The sequence below is a fragment of the Dipodomys merriami genome, unplaced genomic scaffold (genome assembly GCF_024711535.1).
Source record: "Dipodomys merriami isolate MVZ:Mamm:240054 unplaced genomic scaffold, mDipMer1.0.p SCAF_15, whole genome shotgun sequence".
NCBI classification, from domain to species: domain Eukaryota; kingdom Metazoa; phylum Chordata; class Mammalia; order Rodentia; family Heteromyidae; genus Dipodomys; species Dipodomys merriami.
In genome coordinates, this window is record NW_027202826.1 from 18,466,198 (window position 1) to 18,489,902 (window position 23,705).

Consider the following 23,705-nt stretch of genomic DNA (forward strand, 5'->3'; position numbering starts at 1 on the left):
AGCACACACACATATATTCACACACACACACACACACACACACACACACACACACACACACACACACACATAAATAAGTAAATAAATAACACTGTGACTTACGCGAAGTCTTTTATAACTCATTCCATGCTTGGCCCCTGTGATTTTTAAAATAATTTTTTCTTAATTATTGAATGCAGGGTTTATGTCATTGCGGCTTTCCCAGTGTCACTATATTTTCATGATGGGAACTCTTTTAATGACAGAAAGTCTGAATTCATATTGATACACTCTTCCCTCAGAAATGACATAGAAAATAGTGAGCTAAATAAATCTGAGATTTTATATTCTTAAGATTGGGTAGATAAAAAGAGGGTTTTTGGTTTGTTGGTTTTTTTTTTTTTTTGCCAGTCCTAGGGGTTGAACTCAGGTTCTACTCAGAGCTAACACTTTACCACTTGAGCCACAGCATTACTTCCAGCTTTGTCTGCTTATGTGGTACTGAGGAATTGAACCCAGAGCTTCATGCATGCTAGGCAAGCACTCCACCACTAAGCCCCCTTCCCAGCCTTCAATAAAAGAGATTTTCAAAAGAGAAAAATAGTGTCTATTGCTTAGAAGGAGTCAATAATTTAAAAGCTGCAGCATGTTGCCACTAGTTAGTGTGAGAAAACTGGAGGCCACCATGAGATTTTAACATATTCTGTATAACTAGGGGGAAAGTAGTAAAGAATAAAAAATAAATCATTTGGTTGTTTCAAAGCCAATTGATATCATCAATTAGATTTGCTATTTTTAAAACCATAGTACAATAACCACACTGCTATATCTAACTACTGCTCTATTTGACATAGATGGGAGCAATGAACAAGTCCTACCTCAATAATAGAAAAGCACTGAATTTCATGCAAAATAGTAAAGAGAAGCTGAGGAGCTCAGACTGTCATAAAAATTGATTTTCAGTACATTGTGGTAATCTGGAAATGGGATGCAGTTCTCTAGTAGTTCTGATTTTTAGTCCTCTCAGATTCCCTGCTGTTAATTAAAATTCTGCACAGTTTCTGCAGGGTAGTTAAACTTGGCCTCAGATATGATTTCCTTGGGGGTAGTCATGGAATGATCTATATGCCTAGATGGCAGTAAATTGTTGCCCAAGGGCCTTCAAGGTCAATAGTAATAGACCACCATGGACCTTCCACTGAGGACTGGCACTCATGGTCATCACACCTCTATTTGCTTCTGGATTTCCGGTGGGTTATGAGAGAGGCAGGGAGATAGGTGGTATATTGAGATAAGAGACAGAAGGGCTTCTAATTGGCAGATACGCCAGCAGCTTTGAGCCTTGATCAGTGGGGATGCTCATGAGCCCATGGCCATGTCTTGCAGCTCTCCGAGCATTGGCAGTCCATCAGGAAGCAGCTGGAGCCCGACAACCTCTCCAATGCCGATTCCGTCCGAAGCTTCCTGGCCTTCATCCAGCACCTCAGGACCGCCAAGAGAGAAGAGATCCTCCAGATCCTCAAGGCAGAGAAGAAGGAAGTCCTGTAAGTTCCCCAGACTTTGGGTGGGGTTGTCTGTCCCCCAAATCTTTTTCAGTTTATTTCTTATTATTTCAGTTTATTTCTTATTCGAATCAATTGTTCTGCATTTCCATATTTATATCTAACCATTATGCCACAATGCAGTAACTCAAGGGACACCTGTCCAGAAATACAATGATAAGTGATTTGTCCTTACAACTCAGTGATAATCTAGTACACTGTATATGTTAGTATTGGAGAGTTAGTTGGTATATTCTGAATAAAAGTTTCTTATGAGAGAAAGAGAAAGTGAAGCGAGAGGTTTAGATAAAATGGAGAAAGGAATTTATTTATTTATTAATTTATTTTTATAAGTTTTTTATTGTGAAAATACTGTACAGAGGGGTTACAGTTACATGAGCAAGGTAATGAGTCCATTTCTTATCAAGCATTGTTGCCTCCTCTGGAGAAAGGATTTTTAAAAGAAAGTTATGTATTTGTTGCCTTTGCTTTTCACTTCTGTAGGAAACTGAAATGGATGAAGAGTCTGGGAGTGACAGAAGTGTTCAATAACAGCTTGCTCACACTGATGTCTTTTTTTTTTTTTTTACAGACCACAGCTGGTCGATGCTGTCACTTCTGCTCAGACCTCAAACTCATTGGAAGCCATCCTGGACTTTCTGGACTTCAAAAGTGACAGTAGCATTATCCTTCAGGAGAGGTTTCTGTATGCCTGTGGATTTGCCTCTCACCCGGATGAAGATCTCCTGAGAACCCTTGTGGTAAGCCGAAAGGACACTGGGAAAATAGCTCTCAGGGGCTAAAAGACAAAAAATAAAAACCTATGAAGAATATAAGCAGTAATTAAACAATGAATAGAACACCTGTATGTGGAACAAAAACTACAAAAGAGCTTTTGAACTTTCACATTCAAAGTCTATTGGATTATGTTTGCCCATTAATTACTAACCATATAGTAAAACCTCCATTTAGTGTTTGCCCTCATAGTCCCGCTAATTAGCCTAAACAAGACTTTGCGGAAACTTAAAGCTTGAGTTTGTCCATCATACCTCGTGGCATCAGATAGATGTCAAGAGGGAGAGGTCATCTGGATTATACTGCAAAAAGCAATTTTTGAAAAAAATGTTTTGACATCAAAACTATGGTATTTATATATACATTGAACAGACATAATCATTGCATTATAAAAATATATATTGGAAACAAATCTAGACTGTTTTGACTCCAAGATTTTTTCCAAGTATGCATACCTACTTATGATCTAGTGGAATAGTTGATAATCTTTTGGGAAAAGAAGCATATTTGAGAATCTAATCAAAGCAGTGTCCGCCTCGGCTTTCGCATATAAAAGTTAACAAACATTTTCCTTTGTGGCTTTCTGAAAGCCCAAAGAACCCAATCCCTTAAATCTTTAAAGAGTTCATAGACCATGATTAGGAAGGTCTTCCCTTAGCTCTCCATTCAAAACCAGACAGCGAATTTCTGAGTATCTCAAAGCAAAATATTGAGTTTGTTTGCTAGGACCATAAAAACAATTCCATCAGATATTGGTTACTTGTTTTCCATAACTAAAATTGTCCCTTGGGAATTATGTCTTGGTAACCTATTTTATCCCTGTATGGTTGATAGGGTAAGTTCAAAGGTTCCTTTGGAAGCAACGACATCAGAGAGACTGTTATGATCATCATCGGAGCCCTAGTCAGGAAGCTGTGTCAGAATGAAGGCTGTAAACTCAAGGTAAGTCAGATCAAATCTCAGGCTGGCTACAGTTCCAGCCCATCTCCTTAATCCTGGATGCACTGCCCTCTGCTGGATCTCCCAGTCCCCGACCTACTGTTTATTATTGTTTATTATAGTTCCTTCTTCCTTGGAAAGGCTTGTGCCATAAAAAGGATGCTGAGTGATGAGCCAATTAAAGTTCTTCTGATGACAGGACAGCTTAGTTCTTAACACATCTTTAAAGGTGTCTTTTAAGTAGTGAAAAACATCTATTATGTCATTCTCATTCAGTTTTATTAATGTTTTTGGACAATCTTAATTTTAAAGAATCTTTTAAAAAAATAATGACCTTTGGCTACCAGATATTCTGTGGTAAGGGTTCAAATTTTCTGTCTTCTGTGAAACACTCATTTACCTCTTCTCCAAATCAAATATATGAAAGAAAGTAAATGAGGTTTTTTAAGTACAAATTTAATGTATTTGCTGGGCTTTTGTTCAGCCAGCATTGGACAGTGATCTCCTGTGTACTGAGATTACAGATGTGTGTCACTATGCCCAGTTTATTTTTTAGAAAAAGCCTTATTAACTTTACCTGAGCTGGTTTTAAACCAACCTCTTTCCACCTTTTATCTTCTTCCTATATTTCTTTTTTTTCAACATTAAGAAAATTTCTATCATATTTATTTACATTATTGTATTGTATTGTAAAATATAGCCTCTTCCATGTAAACTCTTTCAAAGGTTATCTTTTCTGTTTGATATGTTTTAGAAATATTCCATATTACTAAAGAGTGATCTTCTTCATTCCCTTGTACAATTGCTTAGTACTCCACGGAGTCAACAAACTACAGTTTATCCCATATCTACTAAATACCATCATGTCAGTGGTTTCACTATTTAATGATCCTAGACACATGTTTTTCTTCTTGGATATATAATTTCAAGACTAGGACTACTGGGTCAAAATGGAGTTTTATTAGCTTTGGTCAACATATCTTCCATAATAGTGTACTATTTTATACTTCTATTAGCAAAATATAAGCATACTTATTTCCCTATAGCCTGGTCAACAAATTATTCCATCAAGCTAGAAAATTTTACAAATCTAGTGGACAATTGTCACTTCTTGGAGTCTGTGTGAAATTCAGGATCATTCCTTTTATTTGGACTTTTCCTGTTTTCTTCCCCACTCCCACTCTTCCCCTTGTAGGGTGTGTGTGTGTGTGTGTGTGTGTGTGTGTGTGTGTGTGTGTGTGTGTGTGTGTGTGTGTGTGTGTGTGTGTGTGTGTGTGTGTGTGTGTGTGTACATAGAATTTAAGTGCAGAGTTCACAAATCCTGAAGCACGATGAAGAATCTTTATTTTGTTTATTTATTTTTTGCCAGTCCTGGGCTTGAACTCTGGGCCTGGGCGCTGTCCCTGAGCTTCTTTTGCTCAAGGCGAGCGCTCTACCACTTGAGCCACAATGCCACTTCCAGCTTTTTCTGAGTAGTTTATTGGAGGTAAGAGTCTCATGGACTCTTCTGCCCAGGCTGGCTTCGAACTATAATCCTCAGATCTCTGCCTCCTTTGTAGCTAGGATTATAAGCAGCACTAACTGAACTCAGGGTCAAGTAAAAGAAGACATTCCAAAGCAAGCTCTAGAGATCAAGCTCTAAGCACTTTTACTAAAATCAGCTCTTCAGAAAAGTGACATTAAGAGTGTGGTGACAATGTGGGCTCCATCTCATTGTGGTTTTATAAATTCAATAAATAGATTTTTTTAAAAAATCACAAAAGGGAATTAAAAATGGTTTTATGCCTCCAGAACTTCATATACCCATATTTTATCATACTTCACTGCTTATTAAAGGTCTATATAGATTTTTTTTTGAAAGAAACTTTTCTCAAGCTTTCCTTGTTTGCATTCCTTGAGTGTCTCAGTCAGGCAGCCAAGGTGAATATTTCTAAAAGTTCAGATTGTTTAATTGGCCACGTTTTGGGCATATGTCTGAGTGTGTGTGTATGTTTGCTTTTGTTTTTGTTGTTTTTAGGCAGTAGTAGAAGCCAAGAAGTTAATCCTGGGAGGACTTGAGAAGCCAGAGAAGAAAGAGGACACAATGATGTACCTGCTGGCCCTGAAGAACGCCCTTCTTCCAGAAGCCATTCCACTCCTGCTGAAGTTTGCAGAATCAGGAGAAGGGCCTATCAGCCACCTCGCCATTACCACTCTGCAGAGATACGATGTCCCCCTCATCACCCAGGAGGTAAAGACTTGAGAATACTCACAATGTGACAGAAGGAGAAAAAATATTCCACGTCTCAATGTAAATCAAATGCAGACTTCTCTTAAAGCATCTCTGTTTTTCCAAATGGTCTTTCTTCTGCTTAGGAACAACTCCTTAAGTTTCATTTAAGAGAGCACAATAGAGTCAAATACATTTTCTTATTTAAGAAACAGACTCTTCAGAAATGTCTTTACCCTTGCATGCTTTTAAATGCTCTTAAATCTTTCTACACTGAAATATCCTGGTGTAAGTTATGTAGTTATAACTACATTTTCAAGAAGCTATCTAAATTAAAATTTTGTTAGGTGGCAATGTTTTAGAAACTTCAATATAAACTTCCTGTGAGAGGTATTTAACACCAAACATTGTATTTGGAGATTGCAGGCAAGTACCTTCCAAACAGTTTTGTATGAAAGCTGACTAGCTAAGCATGATAGTTAGCAGTATGTGCCTTAGACAGAAAGAGGTATAAACTTTGCCTTTATCTTTTCCTGCTTGTTCGTTTGGGAGTGAGTTGTTGAACTCCTCCATATCTGAGAGCACCGTGAAGATCTGAAGGAAATAGAAAAAGTCAGGGGAAAGTAGAACTGAAAAAAGAGGTCTGGGATAGAACCCACATATTACACCTTGTCAAGCAACATTTGTTACCAGAAAATTAGTTCCTGGCACAGGGTGCCATTATTATGGCGAAATAGTGTTGATTTAAATGTTCTGTTTAGGATAAAAAGATCACAATGTACCCTAGGTTCATCAAATATACCAATTTTGTAAGTCAGTTTGCAGTTGCTATAACAAAATATCCAAGGCTAAAGCCTTACTAAAGAAGTTTTTTAGTTCACAGTTTTGAAGGTCCAAGAGCATGACCCTGAAATTTACCAGCTCCCTTGAGAGAGAGCAGATGTGCAGATGTGCAGAAGTATGTTCAAAAATGGTCAGTGATTCATACGGCTTCAAAGAGGTTCCATGCTCCCAAAAGGATTTCATGCAGGCCATTAAAAAAAAAAGTGTGCCAGTCCTAGGGCCTGAATTCAGGGCCTGGGCACACTGTCCCTGAGCTTGTGTGTGTGTGTGTGTGTGTGTGTGTGTGTGTGTGTGTGTGTGTGTGTGTGTGTGTGTGTGTGTGTGTGTGTGTGTGTGTTTTGTGAATCCTGGGGCTTGAACTCAGGGCCTGGGCATGGTCACTGAGCTTCTTTTGCTCAAGGCTAGCATTCTATCACTTAAGCCACTGGCTTTTTCTGTTCATGTGATTCTGAGAAATTGAACCAGGGGCTTCATGTATGCTAGGCAAGGACTCTACTACTAAGCCACATTCCCAGTCCTCCCCAAGCTTTTTTACTCAAGGCTAGCATTCTGCCACTTGAACCACAGCTCCACCTCTAACTCTTTAGTGGTTAATCAGAGTATAGTTCATTTTCAACATAGTGTCTAGTGAGTACCACCGCTACATTTGTTCATTCTCTGTCTCCCCATTTCTGTGCCCTTCCTTACCCTCCTAAAGACAGATAAACAGACAAGACAAAAAGAAAAGAAAACAAAAACAGCAACAAAGGAAAAGCCTCTTGTTTCCATTTCCTGGAGTTCATGTCAATAAATATTATTTTATATGGTCAGAGGTACATAGGCATCGCGATGCCTTTGGATTCCTATCCCAAGCGTACCCTCCTTTGGTCTCACTGTGTGAATGTCCAGAGTCCTGTATAATTCACCAGGAGGTTCCAGTGTTTATTGGATCTAGCTTCCGCATATTATAATATCATTTTTTAAAATCGAGATGTGTGCTAAGTCTGAGTGTCTTTTGTACAGGTGAAGAAGACCTTGAACAGGATATACCACCAGAATCGTAAAGTTCATGAGAAGACGGTGCGCACTGCTGCTGCTGCTGTCATTTTAAATAGCAACCCATCCTACATGGAGGTGAAAAACATCCTGCTGTCTATTGGGGAACTTCCCAAAGAAATGAATAAATACATGCTCTCCGTTGTTGAAGACATTCTACGTTTTGAAATGCCTTCCAGGTATGATCCTTCTCTGGTGTCTATGTATTCAAACTTATTTCTATATTGATACAGTACACATGCAGCTAGTAACAATGGTATGGCTACTACCTTGGGCTATGTAATACAAACTCAGTTTTCCCAAAGAGGGCTGTTTAGTGAGGCTGGTAAGTCGGCTGCAGTGTGGCCATTTACAATTTGGAATGCTTGCCCTGTCTGGTAAATATGCATATCGTTGAATGTTTTAAAAATCAAATTGTACTTTCAATAGCACTATTTTTAGAACTGGCACAACACGAGAATGTACATTCTTACCAAACAGTCTTTTATTTTAATTTTACAAATGTTAGGAATCGTTAAAGCCTGATTTATCACAGCTAAAGTTAGTGAGTTTACCATCTAATTTTACAAACCTTACACATGGCCCCCATTTTAGGACAAGTCAAGATTAAATAGTGGTAACAGTAAACATCTTTGCTCCCAGTGACTCCAGGTGAGCTCATACCTTCCAGTTCTTCGTTGCTTTCATGAAACTCCCTGAGGAGGCCCTGGCTGCATTTCCTACCTTTGCCTTGTGAAACTGGGGCTTTGGAAAGAGGGCAAAGACCAGCCTAGTACATGAGAGGAAATCAGCACCAATATTACAGGACCAGATTCTCATATCCAACTACTTTAGAGTTGGCAGAAACACTAAAGGCCAACTTGCTTGTCCCTTTCTAGTAGTAGGGACTTGCCTTCTTGTGGATGGTATCCAGGCTTCATTTGCTTCTTTCTGATGGCACTGCCATCTGAGGAAACACATACTATTGTTTCATCATTACATCTTCATATAAACTGAAATCTTATTGACCCTAGTCTTATCTAGGGTGCAAAAAAGTGACTAATTACTCATACTCATGACTATCCTTTAAATATTTGAGGACATCTGTCATGACCTGTCTCTAGGCTATCCTCTCTTCTTCTCTAAGTCTTATAACTTAGTGGTATTGGATGGCACTCCCTTCTCTCACAAATTTTATATCTCATGTAGGTCCAGTTTACTGTGATTGATTGTTTTGATAACTTGCTGTGTTGTTGCAGTTTTATTATGATCTATAGGATTACATTCCAAGAAACACAAATCTCTCAACTCTAGTTACATAGGCAAGACACAGGCATGGAGTAAGAATTCAAACCAACTTTAGAGGAGATAATTGTTTATGGGTTTTATAGGGTTGTTTCTTTAATTATGTTTCTTTAATTCGAACCTATATGGATATAGAAGAAATCTTGGAAATGTATTGTTATATATCATTTGCCGATGATTAGCAGAAGAGGTGTTAGAAAGAAATGTTTAAAGAAAAATGGTTCCATCTCCTCAGTTGAATATAGCTTCCCTTAAGCATGCACGGAATTCAACAGGGGCACCATGATGATTCCAAGACTGGGTGCTTTTCTGCTCCAGAGTTGTGTCGCATCAGTCAGCTGATGCTATTTCCAAGCTGGGCATCCTTGCCTTGCTATCATTTTGATATCAAATTAAATTTCAATTATCTGAGGAATGGAGGGGGAGCCTTCATCTCCATGATGGCATTTAGCTGATACCTCCTTCAGTCTTGGAGTGGTATGAGAAAAACTTGGCCCCTTCTTTCTCCACTGAGGATTTCGTTTCCTAATTTTCTTCGGGGAAAAAAGTGATTTGCAGTATTTTCTTTTATGTTGCAGCAAAGTGGTCCGCCAAGTTCTCAAGGAAATGGTAGCTCACAATTACGATCGTTTCTCCAAGACTGGCTCCTCTTCTGCATACACTGGCTACATAGAACGTAGGTAACCCCCACACGGGCTTCTCCTCCAAACTCCACCCCAACTGCATTGCTGGAAATATTCCTAAGTTACGTGGTGTTTTGTCATTAGGTAGTCCGCATGCGTCGTCCACTTACAGTCTTGACATTCTTTACTCGGGCTCTGGCATTCTGAGGAGAAGTAACCTGAACATCTTCCAGTATGTTGGGAAGGCTCATCTGCATGGTAGTCAGGTAACTTATTTCCCAGTCATTTTTGCTTAACACAGTCTATAAGAAACTGGTCCATCACACAGTGTGTAAGCCAGTGGTGTTCTCTGCTGTATGCTGCCTGAGACTCCATCACCTGCAAGAGGCCACGTGGTATAAATTGAAAAGTAAGTTTAAATGGAGCTCAAAACTGATGGAATCTGATTTGCTTGATTCATCAAATATCCATGCGTCTTTTGGATTTTCTGAGAAACAGAAGAGGGTTAATGAATAATCTTTGAGTTTCAAAGATGGATAGTCACAAAATTAAAATTGTGCCTGCATTTTCCACTTCACTCTTTTGGGGGGGGGTGGTCATGGGGCCTGAACTCTGGGCTGGGCACTGTCCCTCAGCTCTTCAGCTCAAGGCTAGCACTCTATCACATGAGCCACAGCGCCACTTCCAGCTTTTTTCTTCTTATGTGGTGCTGAGGAATTGAACCTAGGGCCTCATGCATGTGAGGCAAGCACGCTACCACTGAGCCACCTTCCCAGCCCCTTCACTTAAAAAAAAAAAACAACTTAAAAAAATAACTTAAAAATATATTCCTTTCATTATCTTGCCCATTTAATTGTAAACCCTCTGTACAGTATCTTCACAATAAAAAAAAGAATATATATATATATATATATATATATATTCCTTAGGATCTCCTCCTAAGTTTTAAAATTTATAATTACCTCATTATAGTATCACTACATAGGGATGAATTCCCTATAATAGAATATGATTCTTTAAGGACTCAACCTACATTTCTCCAATCTTAGTGGGCAATAAAAGTATAAAGTATGGACATTTGACCACAGGTTGGATTTTCTCTGTTACTGTTACCCAAATTAGGTGACGATCCATAAAGCCTTCCTCGTTATGAAATATACTTCATTTTAGTTGTTATGAATAACAAACTATAATCTTCAAACTGAAGTCATTTAAGCACTAAAAAGTGATCTAGTGCTACAGAAACATGAGCTCTTGTCAATATGACATTGCCACACCCTGGGACAGTGCCACAGTCACAGTACTGTGCCTGGTCCCAAGGCATTGCCATCTGTTTCCTGCTGTACAGTCTGAAATGCCAAATGCCAAATGGTGAAGGGGCTGGGAATGTGGGAGAGAAAATACCTAGAATTCCTGTGTGTGCTAGAAATCAGGACATGGCTTTCCTCATCTTTTCTGGTGAGGGAGCAACGTTTGATATGGAAAAATATGAGTCTGGCTGAGAGAGTTCTATGCCCTGTCACAGTAGGAACCTAGGGACAATTGTGCCAGAATGGCTCCATCTCCTTTCATAGTTTATCCAAGATGGCGGATCCATTCAATGTGATAGCGTGGGTTCAAATCCTTCCCTTATTCTGTACCAGCTGGTGAACTTGAATCTTTTTTGTTTTGGCATTATCTATAATGGATAAAAATCATCCATTACATGGAGAGAATTAATTCACTTTATATCCAAGTACAATGTTTTGTGTGTTTTTTGAGTTTTCTTGGATTTTTCTTTCCCTAGTTACCATTTGCAGTTGAGGTTTTGACCCCTATCATAATTTTAGGTGAATCTCAGACGCCTTCCAGAGCAGGAGCGAATTCTGCCACAAAATGTGTATTTGTTTTGTTTTGTTTTTCTCTAGGTGGTCCTTGAAGCCCAAGGGATGGAAGGCTTAATTGCAGCCACTCCTGATGAGGGAGAAGAGAACCTGGACTCCTATGCTGGCATGTCACCCATCCTCTTCGATGTTCAGCTCAGGCCTGTCACCTTTTTCAATGGATACAGTGACCTGATGTCCAAGATGCTGTCAGCATCTAGCGACCCTGTCAGTGTGGTGAAAGGACTTATTCTGCTAATAGACCATTCCCAGGTAATTCCTTCAATCTGCAAGTATCTAGCAAGTCTCTAAACTTGCCTGAAATAGTTTAACTGCTTTCTGTGCCTGATATATCCAAGACAAAGTTTTGCTCATCTTGGTGTTCACCTGCTAAGCATTTGGTCCTGTATATATTGTTGCTGTTTCTCCTTTGCTGTAGATAAGTAGCATTTTCTTTTGCATTTATTGGCTGCTTAAAGATTCTCCTTACTTTGAAGCAAATAGACAGTGAGGCAAAAAAAAAAAAAAAAAAAAAGCCAGGCACCAGGTGGCTCATGCCTGTAATCCTGACTACTCAGGAGGCTGAGATCTGAGGATCTCGGTTCAAAGCCAGCCCAGACAGGAAAGGCTGTGAAACTCTTATCTCCAAAAAGCCACCAGAAAATGGGAAGTGGTGTTGTGGCTCAAGTGGTAGAGTGCTCACCTTGAGCTGAAAAGCTGAGAGACTGACCTCACGCCCTATGTTCAAGCCCTATGACAGACAAAAAGGAAGGAAGGAAGGAAGGAAGGAAGGAAGGAAGGAAGGAAGGAAGGAAGGAAGGAAGGAAGGAAGGAAGGAAAGAGGGAAGGAAGGAAGGAGGGAAGGAAGGAAGGAAAGAAGAAAGAAAGAAAGAAAGAAAGAAAGAAAGAAAGAAAGAAAGAAAGAAAGAAAGAAAGAAAGAAAGAAAGAAAGTGAGGCAAAAGATACTAACAAACACATAGAAACTACTGTTTGGGGCCCAGCTAGGATGCAAAGGGGCCAGGCCTTCATTGCCTTCTCACTTGTTTTCTTAAACACAGGGGCTTAGATGATGCTTATCCAAGATGCAGGAGCTCCTCTGCATGGAGTGCTGAGTTACTGGTTACATTTGCACTGACAGAGATGATGAAAATCCAATTAACGTGTCATTTTCACCACTGACACCAACCTCATGTTCATAGGTACTCTGTCCCCAACTAGCATGTTGGTAGACTCTTAGAAAAGTTTTCTCACTCCTTAGGAACAGAAGTTCAACTTTCATTCACTTGAACTTCAGTCTTCAGAATGTTGTCCGGTTTTCCTTGACCACAAACCTTATCATACCATACCAAAGTCTGATAGTAATATCTTCCATACAGTAAGACTCATGGGACCAGCTTACCAAGATGTGTGCCCAATTACATTTACTGAGAAACAGAAGAGGATTAATATGCATCTTAATTCATTTTTGAGTTTGAATGTTTGGTACTTAAAATTGTTTTTAATGGCCTGATTCATGTCCAGTTTCAGGAAATAAGGTACTATCTTAAAAGGAAAGTGTTTCCTAAACAAGGATCCTATAAGGGGATCATTATGTACTCTAAGACTTATTCTATTGGAGATACATAAGAATTTAAAGTTTACAGACTGTAGGATTTACCCAAACTTTGCTTTAGTAAATTCACAGGTCACAGCCTAAATTTAAGTATTGTCTCCATGACTTCCTGGTTGTGTGGTCTTGGGAACTGACTTGATAACTTGAAACCATGATTTCCTGATAACCAATGGAAACATTTGGACAGCTGCTCAGCTTTATTGTTCTTTAGATCAAATAATTTTGGAATGCAGCTCTGTGAAGTTTTGGTTACTCAGTAATAGGTTTTAAGAGCTGGAGTGTCTTTAGGTATCAGATTCTATAAAACTCTTACAAAGCCAGGCATTAGTGACTATGGCTGAGATCTGAGGATCACTGTTCAAATTAGCTCTGGCAGGAAAGTCTGTGAGGCTCCTATCCCCAATTAAATACCAGAAAGCAAGAAGTAGACCTGTCTCTCAAGTGGTAGAGAACTAACCTTGAGCAAAAATTCCCACAAACAAAAACAAAAAACTAAGGGATAGCGCCCAAACTCTAAATTCAAGTCTCAGCACTGGTACACAACAACAAAACCTCTTCCAAAGCATCAATAGCTAGAACTAAATATTAATTTTTTAGATTTATCATGCCCCATGATGGTCATATATAATAAAAACAAAGGAAAAATTTAGATTTTTGTTAAAACTATGTAATACACTTGAAAATAGGTAGTCTAGGGTTATTATGGAAACCTTATAGTGTTAGAATACAAACTATTCTTCAGTTTAGCCATCCTTATTTGTAGGGTGATTTTTTTCCCCCACTAATACTGGGGTTTGAAGCTCAGGGCTTTGAGCTTGCTTGGCTTGCCTGGTCAGTTGATACACACCTCCAGCCAAGCTTTTTGCTGATTACTTTGGAGACAGATTCTGTTCTGGCTAGCTTTGAACCTTGAACCTCTAGACCTTAGGCTCCTAATTAGCTAGGATTACAGGTATGAGTCATCAGCCCCCTGTTTATTTATGGCTTTTGCATGTCACCAGTTTGCATGATTACCAGTTGGCTGCTACATTTCCAGCTCTACCTCTTCGTTCCAGGAAGGAGAGAATCCTGGTGTGTGTGTGTGTGTGTGTGTGTGTGTGTGTGTGTGTGTGTGTGTGTGTGTGTGTGTGTGTGTGTGAGAGAGAGAGAGAGAGAGAGAGAGAGAGAGAGAGAGAGGGAGTGTCTTGAGACTTGAACTCAGGGCCCTGGTACATTCCTTGAGCTTCTTTTACTCAAGGCTAGCACTCTACCACGTAAGCCACAGTTCCACTTCCATCCAGCCTTTTGGGTAATTATTTGGAGATAAAAGTCTCACAGGCTTTGCCCTCAGATCTCAACCTCCAGAGCAGTTAGGAATACAAGTGTGAGCTACCAGTTCCCAGCTTTCTTTTAAAGAGTTTTCTTGGTAGTAAGAGTGGTGATGCATATCTGTAATCTCAGCATGAAGGAGGCTCAGGCAAGACAATCAAAAGTATGAGACCTAGGCTATAGACTCGACCTTTTAAAAAAAGTTTTTTGTCTAAAATGCTGTCGACAAAAACTATGGCTATGCTATATCTTAACTACAACAAAAACTTCAAGTCACACATGGAAAACACTTATTAAACCGTATCAAAGTTGTACATTGTACAATTCCATCATGCTTTTAGTGGAAGAAACTTCAAAATACAGATCAGAAAATCAAGGATACAGGACAACACACACCTTTTCAAGACACGGGATCAAAAAGAAAAAGACACAGGATCACATCCTAACACAGTTTCATGTGCTCAGTTAGCCACTAACAATGTCTGATCATATGAATCAGAAGGACAAAACGATGTCAATATAAGAAGCAATCTAGATCTAGGTTGGCCAACTTGTCTAGTGAAGAACAGGAAGTGAATAGTTTGTGCCTGGAGGGCCAGATAGCGTAGGGCACAGCTTCTTGGCTCTGTTGTTGTAGTGTGAAAACAGCCATGAGCAATATAGTAACAAATGAGTAGGGCTCTGTTCCAATAAAATTTTATTTATGAGAACAGCTAGTGGTGCAGACCTGCCTACAGGTCATACACTTTGCCAAGGTTGGATTGCATGGTCTTGTATGATTTTTCTATTCATTAGGCCAGGGTAACTTAGGCAAAATATAGTCCCTTAGTTATTAAGCATAACTTTGTGTGTGTGTGTGTGTGTGTGTGTGTGTGTGTGTGTGTGTGTGTTTGTCTGTGTCTGTGTGTCTTTGTGTGTGTCAGGCTAGAGTGTTTGGCAGATCTGGGGTTATCCAAATAAGCTGTCTGAGGCCCTCTGGCTCTGTAAAGCACTCCAGTAACATCATCCTAGCTTCAGAGCACGTACCGCTCTAGGTCAAGTGCTGACATTGAAGGAAATTTTGGCAGAGTGGCCTCTCCTAGCCACAGGGACCGATGGAATTACTCAGTACCATGCTTTCTCTCCTTCCTCTCTCTCTCTCTCTCTCTCTCTCTCTCTCTCTCTCTCTCTCTCTCTCTCTCTCTCTCTCTCTCTCTCTCTCTCTCTCTCTCTCTCACTCTCTAACTGGGCACTTCAGAAAAGGATTTCTGATAAAGTCAGTTTAATGAGGGAATTTTCTTAAGCCAGGAAAGAATATAATTCCTTGGGGCAAGTTGTCAAAGTGTCAGTATGTGAGCCAGAAGAAACTCCTTTGGGACCAGAGAGAACAGGAGTCACATGAACTACAAATGCAAAAATCTATTCTCCTGTTTCTTGTTCCTCTAATTCATAGACAAATACAGAAATGTGCATTGGGGGCCAATCAAGGACATAAACCTATGTTTGTGGCAAATGGGTCTCAGGATTGAGTGAGTTACCAAATATAGAACTCTGGGTACACTGTGAGTGCTCACAGACTGATATGCCATTTACTCCAGACCCCTCAGTAATTAGAATCACTACACCATGTGCTTAGTCCCTTTCACAGAATGCTGTTTTTCTGTGGTGGTAAGTGGTCTGTCCTCATAAGGGGGTCCACAAAAAGTCTTTGTAATTTCATGGAAGAGTTCTTCCCTGGTCCCCTAGCATGAAACTAAAGAACAGCAAAGGCAAATAAGCTACCTTGCTTGTGTGAAAATGTTACAATATAATCCCTTTATATAACGAGTACATGTTAATACAGAGAGAGAGAGAGAGAGAGAGAGAGAGAGAGAGAGAGAGAGACAGAGACAGAGACAGAGACAGAGACAGAGACAGAGACAGAGACAGAGAGACAGAGAGACAGAGAGACAGAGAGACAGAGAGACAGAGAGAGAGAGCAAGTCTCCCTTGTGATACAGCTGTTCTTTTCTCACTAGTGATGGGTTGTTTGAAATACACCATGAAACACTTGTCTGATGTAGCTTGCATCCATCTGCTTACCATACAGTTATTGAGAAGGTCAAGGCCCATATCACAAGCCTCTGTTGACTGAATGGATTAACAAGAACATGAATTTCCCATTGGGAATGGAGAAGAAGATAGAAGGAAAAGACTACATCTAGAGCAGAGGATGTAATAGGGTTTGTTTGACAACAGTGACAATTATAGTGCCTGTAGCAAACATGGAAATTGTCTTCCTTCACACTAGTTACAATGTGCTATATGGCCCCTGTGTCCTATGATAACGAAATTTTTGTTCTAGACTAAATATAGCTTTGTGTACCTCTAGACATGTCTTCTAATCACTCTGGCATCCCATACTTTCATAAGGAGCAGCCTTCAGAATGAAAGTTATTTTCCTGTCATGACCATACATTCATAGTAGAGCTGGTCATCAACCAATACTTTGAGCCTCCCTGCCACGATTTTTGTAATTCAAGGAGCTCAACGTGATCCTTGCTAGAAAGTGAAAGCATTGCATTTAGAGTTGGCCAATGCTGGCTTGTTTGGTCTGAGTAGAGCAGTTGCATAAAGAGTTCAGTCATATTGCTGCTTGCTAAGTACTTAAGATCTTTAAATCAAAATCAAGTTCTTTTCTTCTCAAAATCATTATTACGTTTAACCCTGTCTTCAGGAGATTTGATCCCTATGTAGTGAAACCATTCTCACAATATCACACCATATAATGTACATGGGAAATGAAAAACTTAAAGCCTACATACAGTTAAACAGCACAAAACAGGTTTGAGACAACAATACAATTACTCAGGATGGACTGTTTGTAAATAATTACCATGTCTCTGAAAAATACCCTTGAGTTCATGTTGGACTTACCTATGAGTTTGGGATAAGGCTTACTTAAATTGCCTTGTCTTCCTTCTTCATTTTTGAGTGTTTTTTTTCTTTTTTTTTTAAGTGATTTAGGTAATTCCTAGCACTTGAATGATGCACTAGGAATTTTTAATCCTATTTTTTTATTTGTCAGAAGTATGCCTTTGCCTTTATTTAACACAGCTTGTCCCCAGAGAATTGCTTAAAAGACCCCAAGAAGTCATCTTGTTTACCTTTCCCATCTCCCTAAAAGCTTCCTCTGGATATCTGATGCAAGTTCCTCCATTTGTCCATTCTTCAGTGGTTCTCAAAACAATTTTTTTAGGTCTGTAATGGGGTTAGAACTCAGGGCCTAGGAGCTCTCCCTTGAGTTTTTTTGGCTCAAGGCCAGTGCTCTACTACTTTGAGCCACAGCTCCACTTCTGGTTTGGGGGTGGTAAACGGGAAGTAAGAATCTCACAGACATTCGTGTCTGGGCTGGCTTCAAACTGTGGTCCTCAGATCTCAGCCTCTTGACTGGCAAGGATTATGGGCCACCACCCAGCTGATGTGCAGATTTTAGTGTGTCAGAATCACGTGGGCCTTATTACACATAGATTGCTGGAGCCTCCCTTCAGAGTTCTAATTTAGAAAGTTGGGGACCTGAGAACCTGTATTTTTTTTGAACAAATTCAGAGGTGTTGCTGGAGCTGTTCCTGAGAGCTCCACGCTGAGAATCATTTGCCACTCCTCAGTAGGTCAGTGAGTGAAAGCCAACACCCTGCTCATTGGTATACCACTTCTCCTGTATTTTAACTGACTACTTAATTTTGTAAATCACCCAGTAACCTTTGTGTGAGCAATAGGCTTCCAGGCCTAGAGAAACACTCCTCCACTGGGGCCTACCTCCCCTCAGTGGCAGAGAGCGTGCCCAGCACACATCCTCAGCACTGAGCCAGATAAACAGAAGGCCTTGATGAGAAAGACTCTTCCACAAAGACAAGTCAAACAGCACTATCTACCTTGGAAAGGGTTAACTACATTTTGCTTATTATTATGTCCCTTTCTTTTCTTTTTCCTCACTAGGAGCTTCAGTTGCAATCTGGACTAAAGGCCAACATGGAGGTGCAGGGTGGTCTTGCTATTGATATTTCAGGTGCCATGGAGTTTAGTCTGTGGTATCGCGAGTCTAAAACCCGAGTGACAAATAGGTAAGCATAATATATTTAATGCTTTATGCAAAGGACTACACATATCTTTGTGAATTGGTAGCCCTCAGACTTTTCAAAAGCTGTTGTGAAGTTCGTTTCCAACATAGTGTCTTGTAATTATCATTGTTGTAATGGGTCATCCTGTGTTCTTGTTTCAGCATTTTGTTATTTCCTTTCCCCTCCCCAAATTAGATAAATATATTTACAAGATGCAGAGTACCAAAATCAAATACAATGACAACAGGGGATATACCATGGGGGAAGAACATACAAAAGAAACAAAAGAAAAATCACATAGTACATTGACAACAACTATGACAAAGAAAAATCACCTCTTGTGTCCATATCTTGGGGTTCATTTCATTCAGCATCATCTTATATGGTCATATATACATAGCTTTTGAGCTTTTCTGTTCATCTGATAAGATTATCCTAGATGTGTACTAATTATTGCAAATAAGGAAAACCATGGGACCTATGTTTCTTTGGGCCTGGCTTACTTCACGTAATATAAATTTTTCCAAGTCTGTCCATTTCCTAACAAATGGGGCAATGTCATTCTTTCTGATGGAGGCATAGTATTCCGTTGTGTATATATACCACATTTTCTTGATTCATTCATCTACTGAGGGGCATCTGGGTTGGTTCCATATCTTAGCTATGGTGACTAATGCTGTCATATACATATTAAAGTATTTTTTAAGATAGACATTTCTCCAGATTAAACTGAATTAGATTCCTTGCAGAGAGAAATCAACCACCAACAACCAAAAAATTCTAGATGTTTTTAATAAGATGCAATATCCTTAAGTAGTGCCAGTATCCACATTGTAACTAATCTTTCTTCTTTCATCTGCTAATTCATTCATCCATTAAAAAAAATCTCTTAATCCTTTGCTCAGTATAAGACATTAGAAAGTCCTTCAAAGGATTCAAGCATTAAAACCACCTCTGACCTACTTTTATACTGACAACAGAAGCAGGAGTTTTCATTTGCCTACCCAAAAATTAGTACTTTTTTTAAGTATGGATTTGTGACTCTGATTTAATTATGGAAGTAATTTCCTAAGTTTGATTGAGAACTATTGTAATTTATAGTAACCTTAACCTGTCCAACCCATCCATCACTGATGACTGTGACACCTACCCTACCTAGTCCCTCTACACACTACACTACACTCCTCCTCCCCTCCTCCTCCTCCCCCTCCTCCTCCTCCTCCTCCTCTTCCTCCTCCTCCTCCTCCTCCTCCTCCTCCTCCTCCTGCTCCTCCTTCTCCTCCTCCTCTTCCTCCTCCTTCTCCTCCTCTCCCTCCTCCTCCTTTTCTTCATCCTCCCTTCTTGTCAGTCGTGGGGCTTGAACTCAGGGCCTGGACACTGTCCTTGAGCTCTTCATCAAGGCTAGGGCTCTACCACTTTGAACCACAACACCACTTGTAGTTTTCTGGTGATTAATTGGAGATAAGAGACTCACAGATTTTCCTGCTTGGGTGGGCTTCAAACCAAAATCTTCAGATTTCAGCCTCCTGAGTAGCTAGGATTAAAGGTGGAGCCACCGATGCCTGGCTAAGAATGGCTGTTTGGAACAGAGTATTCTTTTAAATATCTTGGTAACTGTAGACCTATGTCTTTTGAGACATTTTGGAGAGAGTAATGAAATGGAATTGAAGTAGCTGTCTCAGAGACAACAGAGATGGTAGCAAGAAAACAACTACAAACACCAGCTGTCTTCTTGGTGAGCTTATAGTTCTTTCTAAGATAACTTAGGTAATTATGTCCTTCTGAGAAGACTGGATTCCGGCATTCTTTTATCTTGGTCCTTGGTGTACCAGCAGTATCATACCTGATCACTCTTAGTTCCCATGTCTAGAATGAGAAGCCAAGGAAGTTGAGATGTAGAGCAAACCTTCCATAGCCAATCTCCGGCACCAAAAAGGCCCTTATTCCAACAGGGTTCTAAGTGTATTGGGGTCCCTTAGGGTTAATTTCTAAGTGTTTTCTTCTAGTTTTCCATGCCATGAGTTCCGACACTGAAATTCTTAGTTCAACTTAGTTCAATGTGATGTGAACAAGTTCTTTTTTTCTTTTCTCCATTTTAGGGTGGCTGTGGTCCTGACTGGTGAGCTCACCGTGGACTCTTCTTTTGTGAAAGCTGGCTTGGAAACCAGGGCTGAGACAGAGGCAGGCCTGGAGTTCATCTCCACAGTGCAGTTTTCTCAGTACCCATTCTTAATCTGCATGCAGATGGACAAGTCTGAAGCTCCCTTTAGGTAAGATGAGTATTCCTGGAATGTTCTAGAACCACCTCCAGTTCACCAGAAACTTGCATTCATTGTTTTAGCATGCAGCTCCAGGATGAAAAAAAAAAAGCCTTAGAAACCAAGTAAAAAGTTAGTTTTCACTGGGCCAGGTGGCTCACGCCTGTAATCCTAGCTTCTCAGGAGGCTGAGATCTGAGGATTGTGGTTCAAAGCCAGCCCAGGCAGGAAAGTTCGTGAGACTCTTATCTCCAATAAACAACTAGAAAACTAGAAGTGGCACTGTGGCTCAAGCGGCAGAGCACTCACCTTGAGCTGAAGAGCTCAAGGACAGCACCCAAGCCCAGAGTTCAAGCCCCATGACTGACCAAAAAAAAGGTTAGTTTTCTTTCAAGGACTTAAAGAACAATTGATAAAACTAAGAAAACACAGCTCGGAGGAGGCTGAGCAATTCTAATGATTACTTTTTCTGACATTAAGTCAAATCATATTTGATCCAGCAACAACTTTTCAAGGAAACCACCCTGGCATTTAATTTGTCACAGGAGTTGTCTCAGAATTTTAACAGAAATACCAGATGTCTTCCTACGTGTCTCCCAGGTAGAGAGTTCAAAATAGGGAAATTCACTTCCCGTGAGTTAAGGGCCCAAATAAGTGCACAAGTAACTCTATACAGCAGCAATGTGGCATTAAATTTGGACTCAAATTTGAGAGTCAGGATCTTGCATGTTTGAAAAAAAATCTGTTAGTAGAATGCCTACTGCCCTTCAAATCAAATATATAGTTGTCCATGAACTGCATAGTATTTCTTCCATTAACACCATGTCCTTACATCTTATAGCCATGGTGCTGTATAGTAGTTCCCTGTGGTCAAGCTGGAGTCCTTTGAGCTTAGATAGCACTGACTCTTCTGTAGCTGTTTTCAAGGTCTCCTTGACATATTCTCTGACCATAAGGCAATTTGTGCACTCAAAATATCAAGTCACGGGCTGGGAAGGTGGCTCAGTGGTAGAGTGTTTGCCTTGCATGCATGAGGCCTTGGGTTTGATTCCTCAGCACTACAGAAGCAGAAAAAGCTGGAAGTGGCATGGTGGCTCAAGTGGTAGAGCGCTAGCCTTGAGCTGAAGAGCTGAGGGACAGCACCCAGGCCCAGAGTACAGGCCCCATGACTGGCTATATATATCAAGTCACCATTTCCATTATCTTCTTTGATAACCAAATAAAAATAGAGCCCCTTATTTTCTGACATTTCCCAAGCCATATAAGGAATCCATCAATAATTTAAGTGCAAATATGAATGGATTACATTTTCATAGCATACATGATAGTGACTATCAAGCTGTCACTGCTTACATTAACTTATGTCTAGAATAGTCCTCCATAAGGGCACTAAAATTTTTTTTAAAAAATTCAGCCTTCTAGTGGTAAGAATGTAATGATCACCCACCCCGCCAGCCACATGGATGTTTGGCTTGACATTTCACTTGGACCAGAGCTGGGGGAAAGTTTTTCAGTCTGTGTTCTCATCTTACAGTTTATTCTTAAGGGGAGAGGCCCCCAAGTTGGGGCTCTGGAATGAAGAATGGAAGACATAGCTAGATCTGGGAAACTTCACATCCTCCAAACTATGAAAAGAATTCAGTCCTTCATTACAGAACAATAGATGGCAGGATTCCCACATCCGGGGCATTTTCAGTGCATCTGAAGGGGAAGACATATCCTCTGTACTTAGGAGAGTACAGCTACTCAACTCCTTTCTCACACTGCTTTGGGTTGAGAAACTCCCAGTGCAACCAGAATGTGGTTGCATATGCGATTGGATGTGGACAGGTGTGACGTTGAGGTGTGTAATTCTGTGGTTGCTCCCTTTGTTCTACAGGCAATCAGAGACAAAATATGAAAGGCTGTCCACAGGCAGAGGCTACGTCTCTCGGAGAAGCAAAGAAAGCCTCCTAGCAGGATGTGAATTCCCACTCCATCAAGAGAACTCTGAGATGTGTAAGGTGGTATTCGCCCCTCCAGCAGAGAGTTCTTCCAGTGGATGGTTTTAAGAACTAATCGGTGATATTTCACGTGAATTTGTCTTCCGGGAAGGGATAGGACGAGACGTGGGGTGCCGGATGAAGTACTTGCTCTCTGAGAGCAGTGTTTACATATTTACATATATTTAAGATTTTTGTAAAAAGCAATGGGAAAACTTCAGTTGATTAAATTTAGGCCTACTCAGTACACCTACCCATAGTGTCCCATTAAGTCATCATGTGACACTTTCAACAACATTTGTACTTTTCTGTACCTCTCTCAAGTCTCATGTTGCACACAGAGTAAGACCAGTTTCTGCTCTAAGAAGAAATGACTATTTGTTAAAAATAAAATCTCCAAATATTCAAGGAAATCCAATTTTGTTTCAACAGTTTTCACCCAGGGTATCTGAAGGGAAAGCTCTAGGCCAAGCTCACTTTCTGTGAACCACACTGCCTAATCAGAAATTGAGGATAAGCTATGTTCTTTTTCTTTTATCTCTTGGTGGGGTACAGGTTTCAATGAGAGAGTAGGTACAAGACTTTTAAAGGAATTTTATTAGTCAACTATAAGAATGACTGTTTATGCCTTCTAGGGTGCTAAGCATTAGGGTTGAAGACCCATAGAATTCAAGCAAACCATTTCTGTTGACCATCTAGTGAGCTGGCTGATATCCATCAGACCTCTGCCTTCAGCCCTCAAATATCTAGAATGAGCATTTAGGAATAAGAAATAAAATTGTTTCAGAAATACCATTTGAACTCAAGAGGCTAAGATCTGAGGATTATAGCTCAAAGCCAGACAAGGCAGGAAAGCCCATGGGACTATTATCTCCAATAAACTACCAAAAAGCCAGAAGGGGAGCTGTGGCTCAAGTGGTAGAGTGCTAGTCTTAGTTAAAAAACAAACAAACAAACTCAGGTATAGTGCCCAGGCCCTGAGTTCAAAGCCCCAGGATCTGCACATACAAAAAACAAAAACAAAAATGAATAAGCTTATGTGTGTCTTTCTGAGGCTGTCATGTAGAATTCTATTCTTTGTAAGACAGACTAGTATAGCCATCTCTTAACCTCTTCCTCTCTTGTGTGGTGTGACACAGTGCAGTCTATACAACTGCGAGGTACACAGTAGCCACAATGACAGAGAGAACATTACTTCAAGAAACTGATGGATTTGAATTTTAACATGATGAGATCAAATAAAGTCTTTATTTGTATGCATTATACAAGTCACGTCAGATCATTTTAAATATTTATTAGCAAAATAGGTAAGTTTTATTGCAATAAACTCTCCCCAGAACTTTAGGGTCATTTATC

The 23,705-nt window shown here is 40.0% G+C and overlaps 1 protein-coding gene across 1 annotated transcript in view; it reads left to right on the plus strand.

The window, feature by feature from the left end:
• Mttp (microsomal triglyceride transfer protein) overlaps positions 1 to 23,705 on the plus strand; it is a 44,783-nt gene extending 21,078 nt beyond the window's left edge. Inside the window, exons 8-18 of the mRNA XM_070022326.1 lie at positions 1,366 to 1,523; positions 2,113 to 2,281; positions 3,150 to 3,257; positions 5,272 to 5,484; positions 7,309 to 7,520; positions 9,204 to 9,301; positions 9,393 to 9,514; positions 11,156 to 11,383; positions 17,989 to 18,113; positions 20,210 to 20,380; positions 22,247 to 23,705. Of these exons, the coding sequence (XP_069878427.1) occupies positions 1,366 to 1,523; positions 2,113 to 2,281; positions 3,150 to 3,257; positions 5,272 to 5,484; positions 7,309 to 7,520; positions 9,204 to 9,301; positions 9,393 to 9,514; positions 11,156 to 11,383; positions 17,989 to 18,113; positions 20,210 to 20,380; positions 22,247 to 22,418 (1,776 nt within the window). The 3' untranslated portion in view covers positions 22,419 to 23,705. The remainder of the gene's footprint in view (positions 1 to 1,365; positions 1,524 to 2,112; positions 2,282 to 3,149; positions 3,258 to 5,271; positions 5,485 to 7,308; positions 7,521 to 9,203; positions 9,302 to 9,392; positions 9,515 to 11,155; positions 11,384 to 17,988; positions 18,114 to 20,209; positions 20,381 to 22,246) is intronic.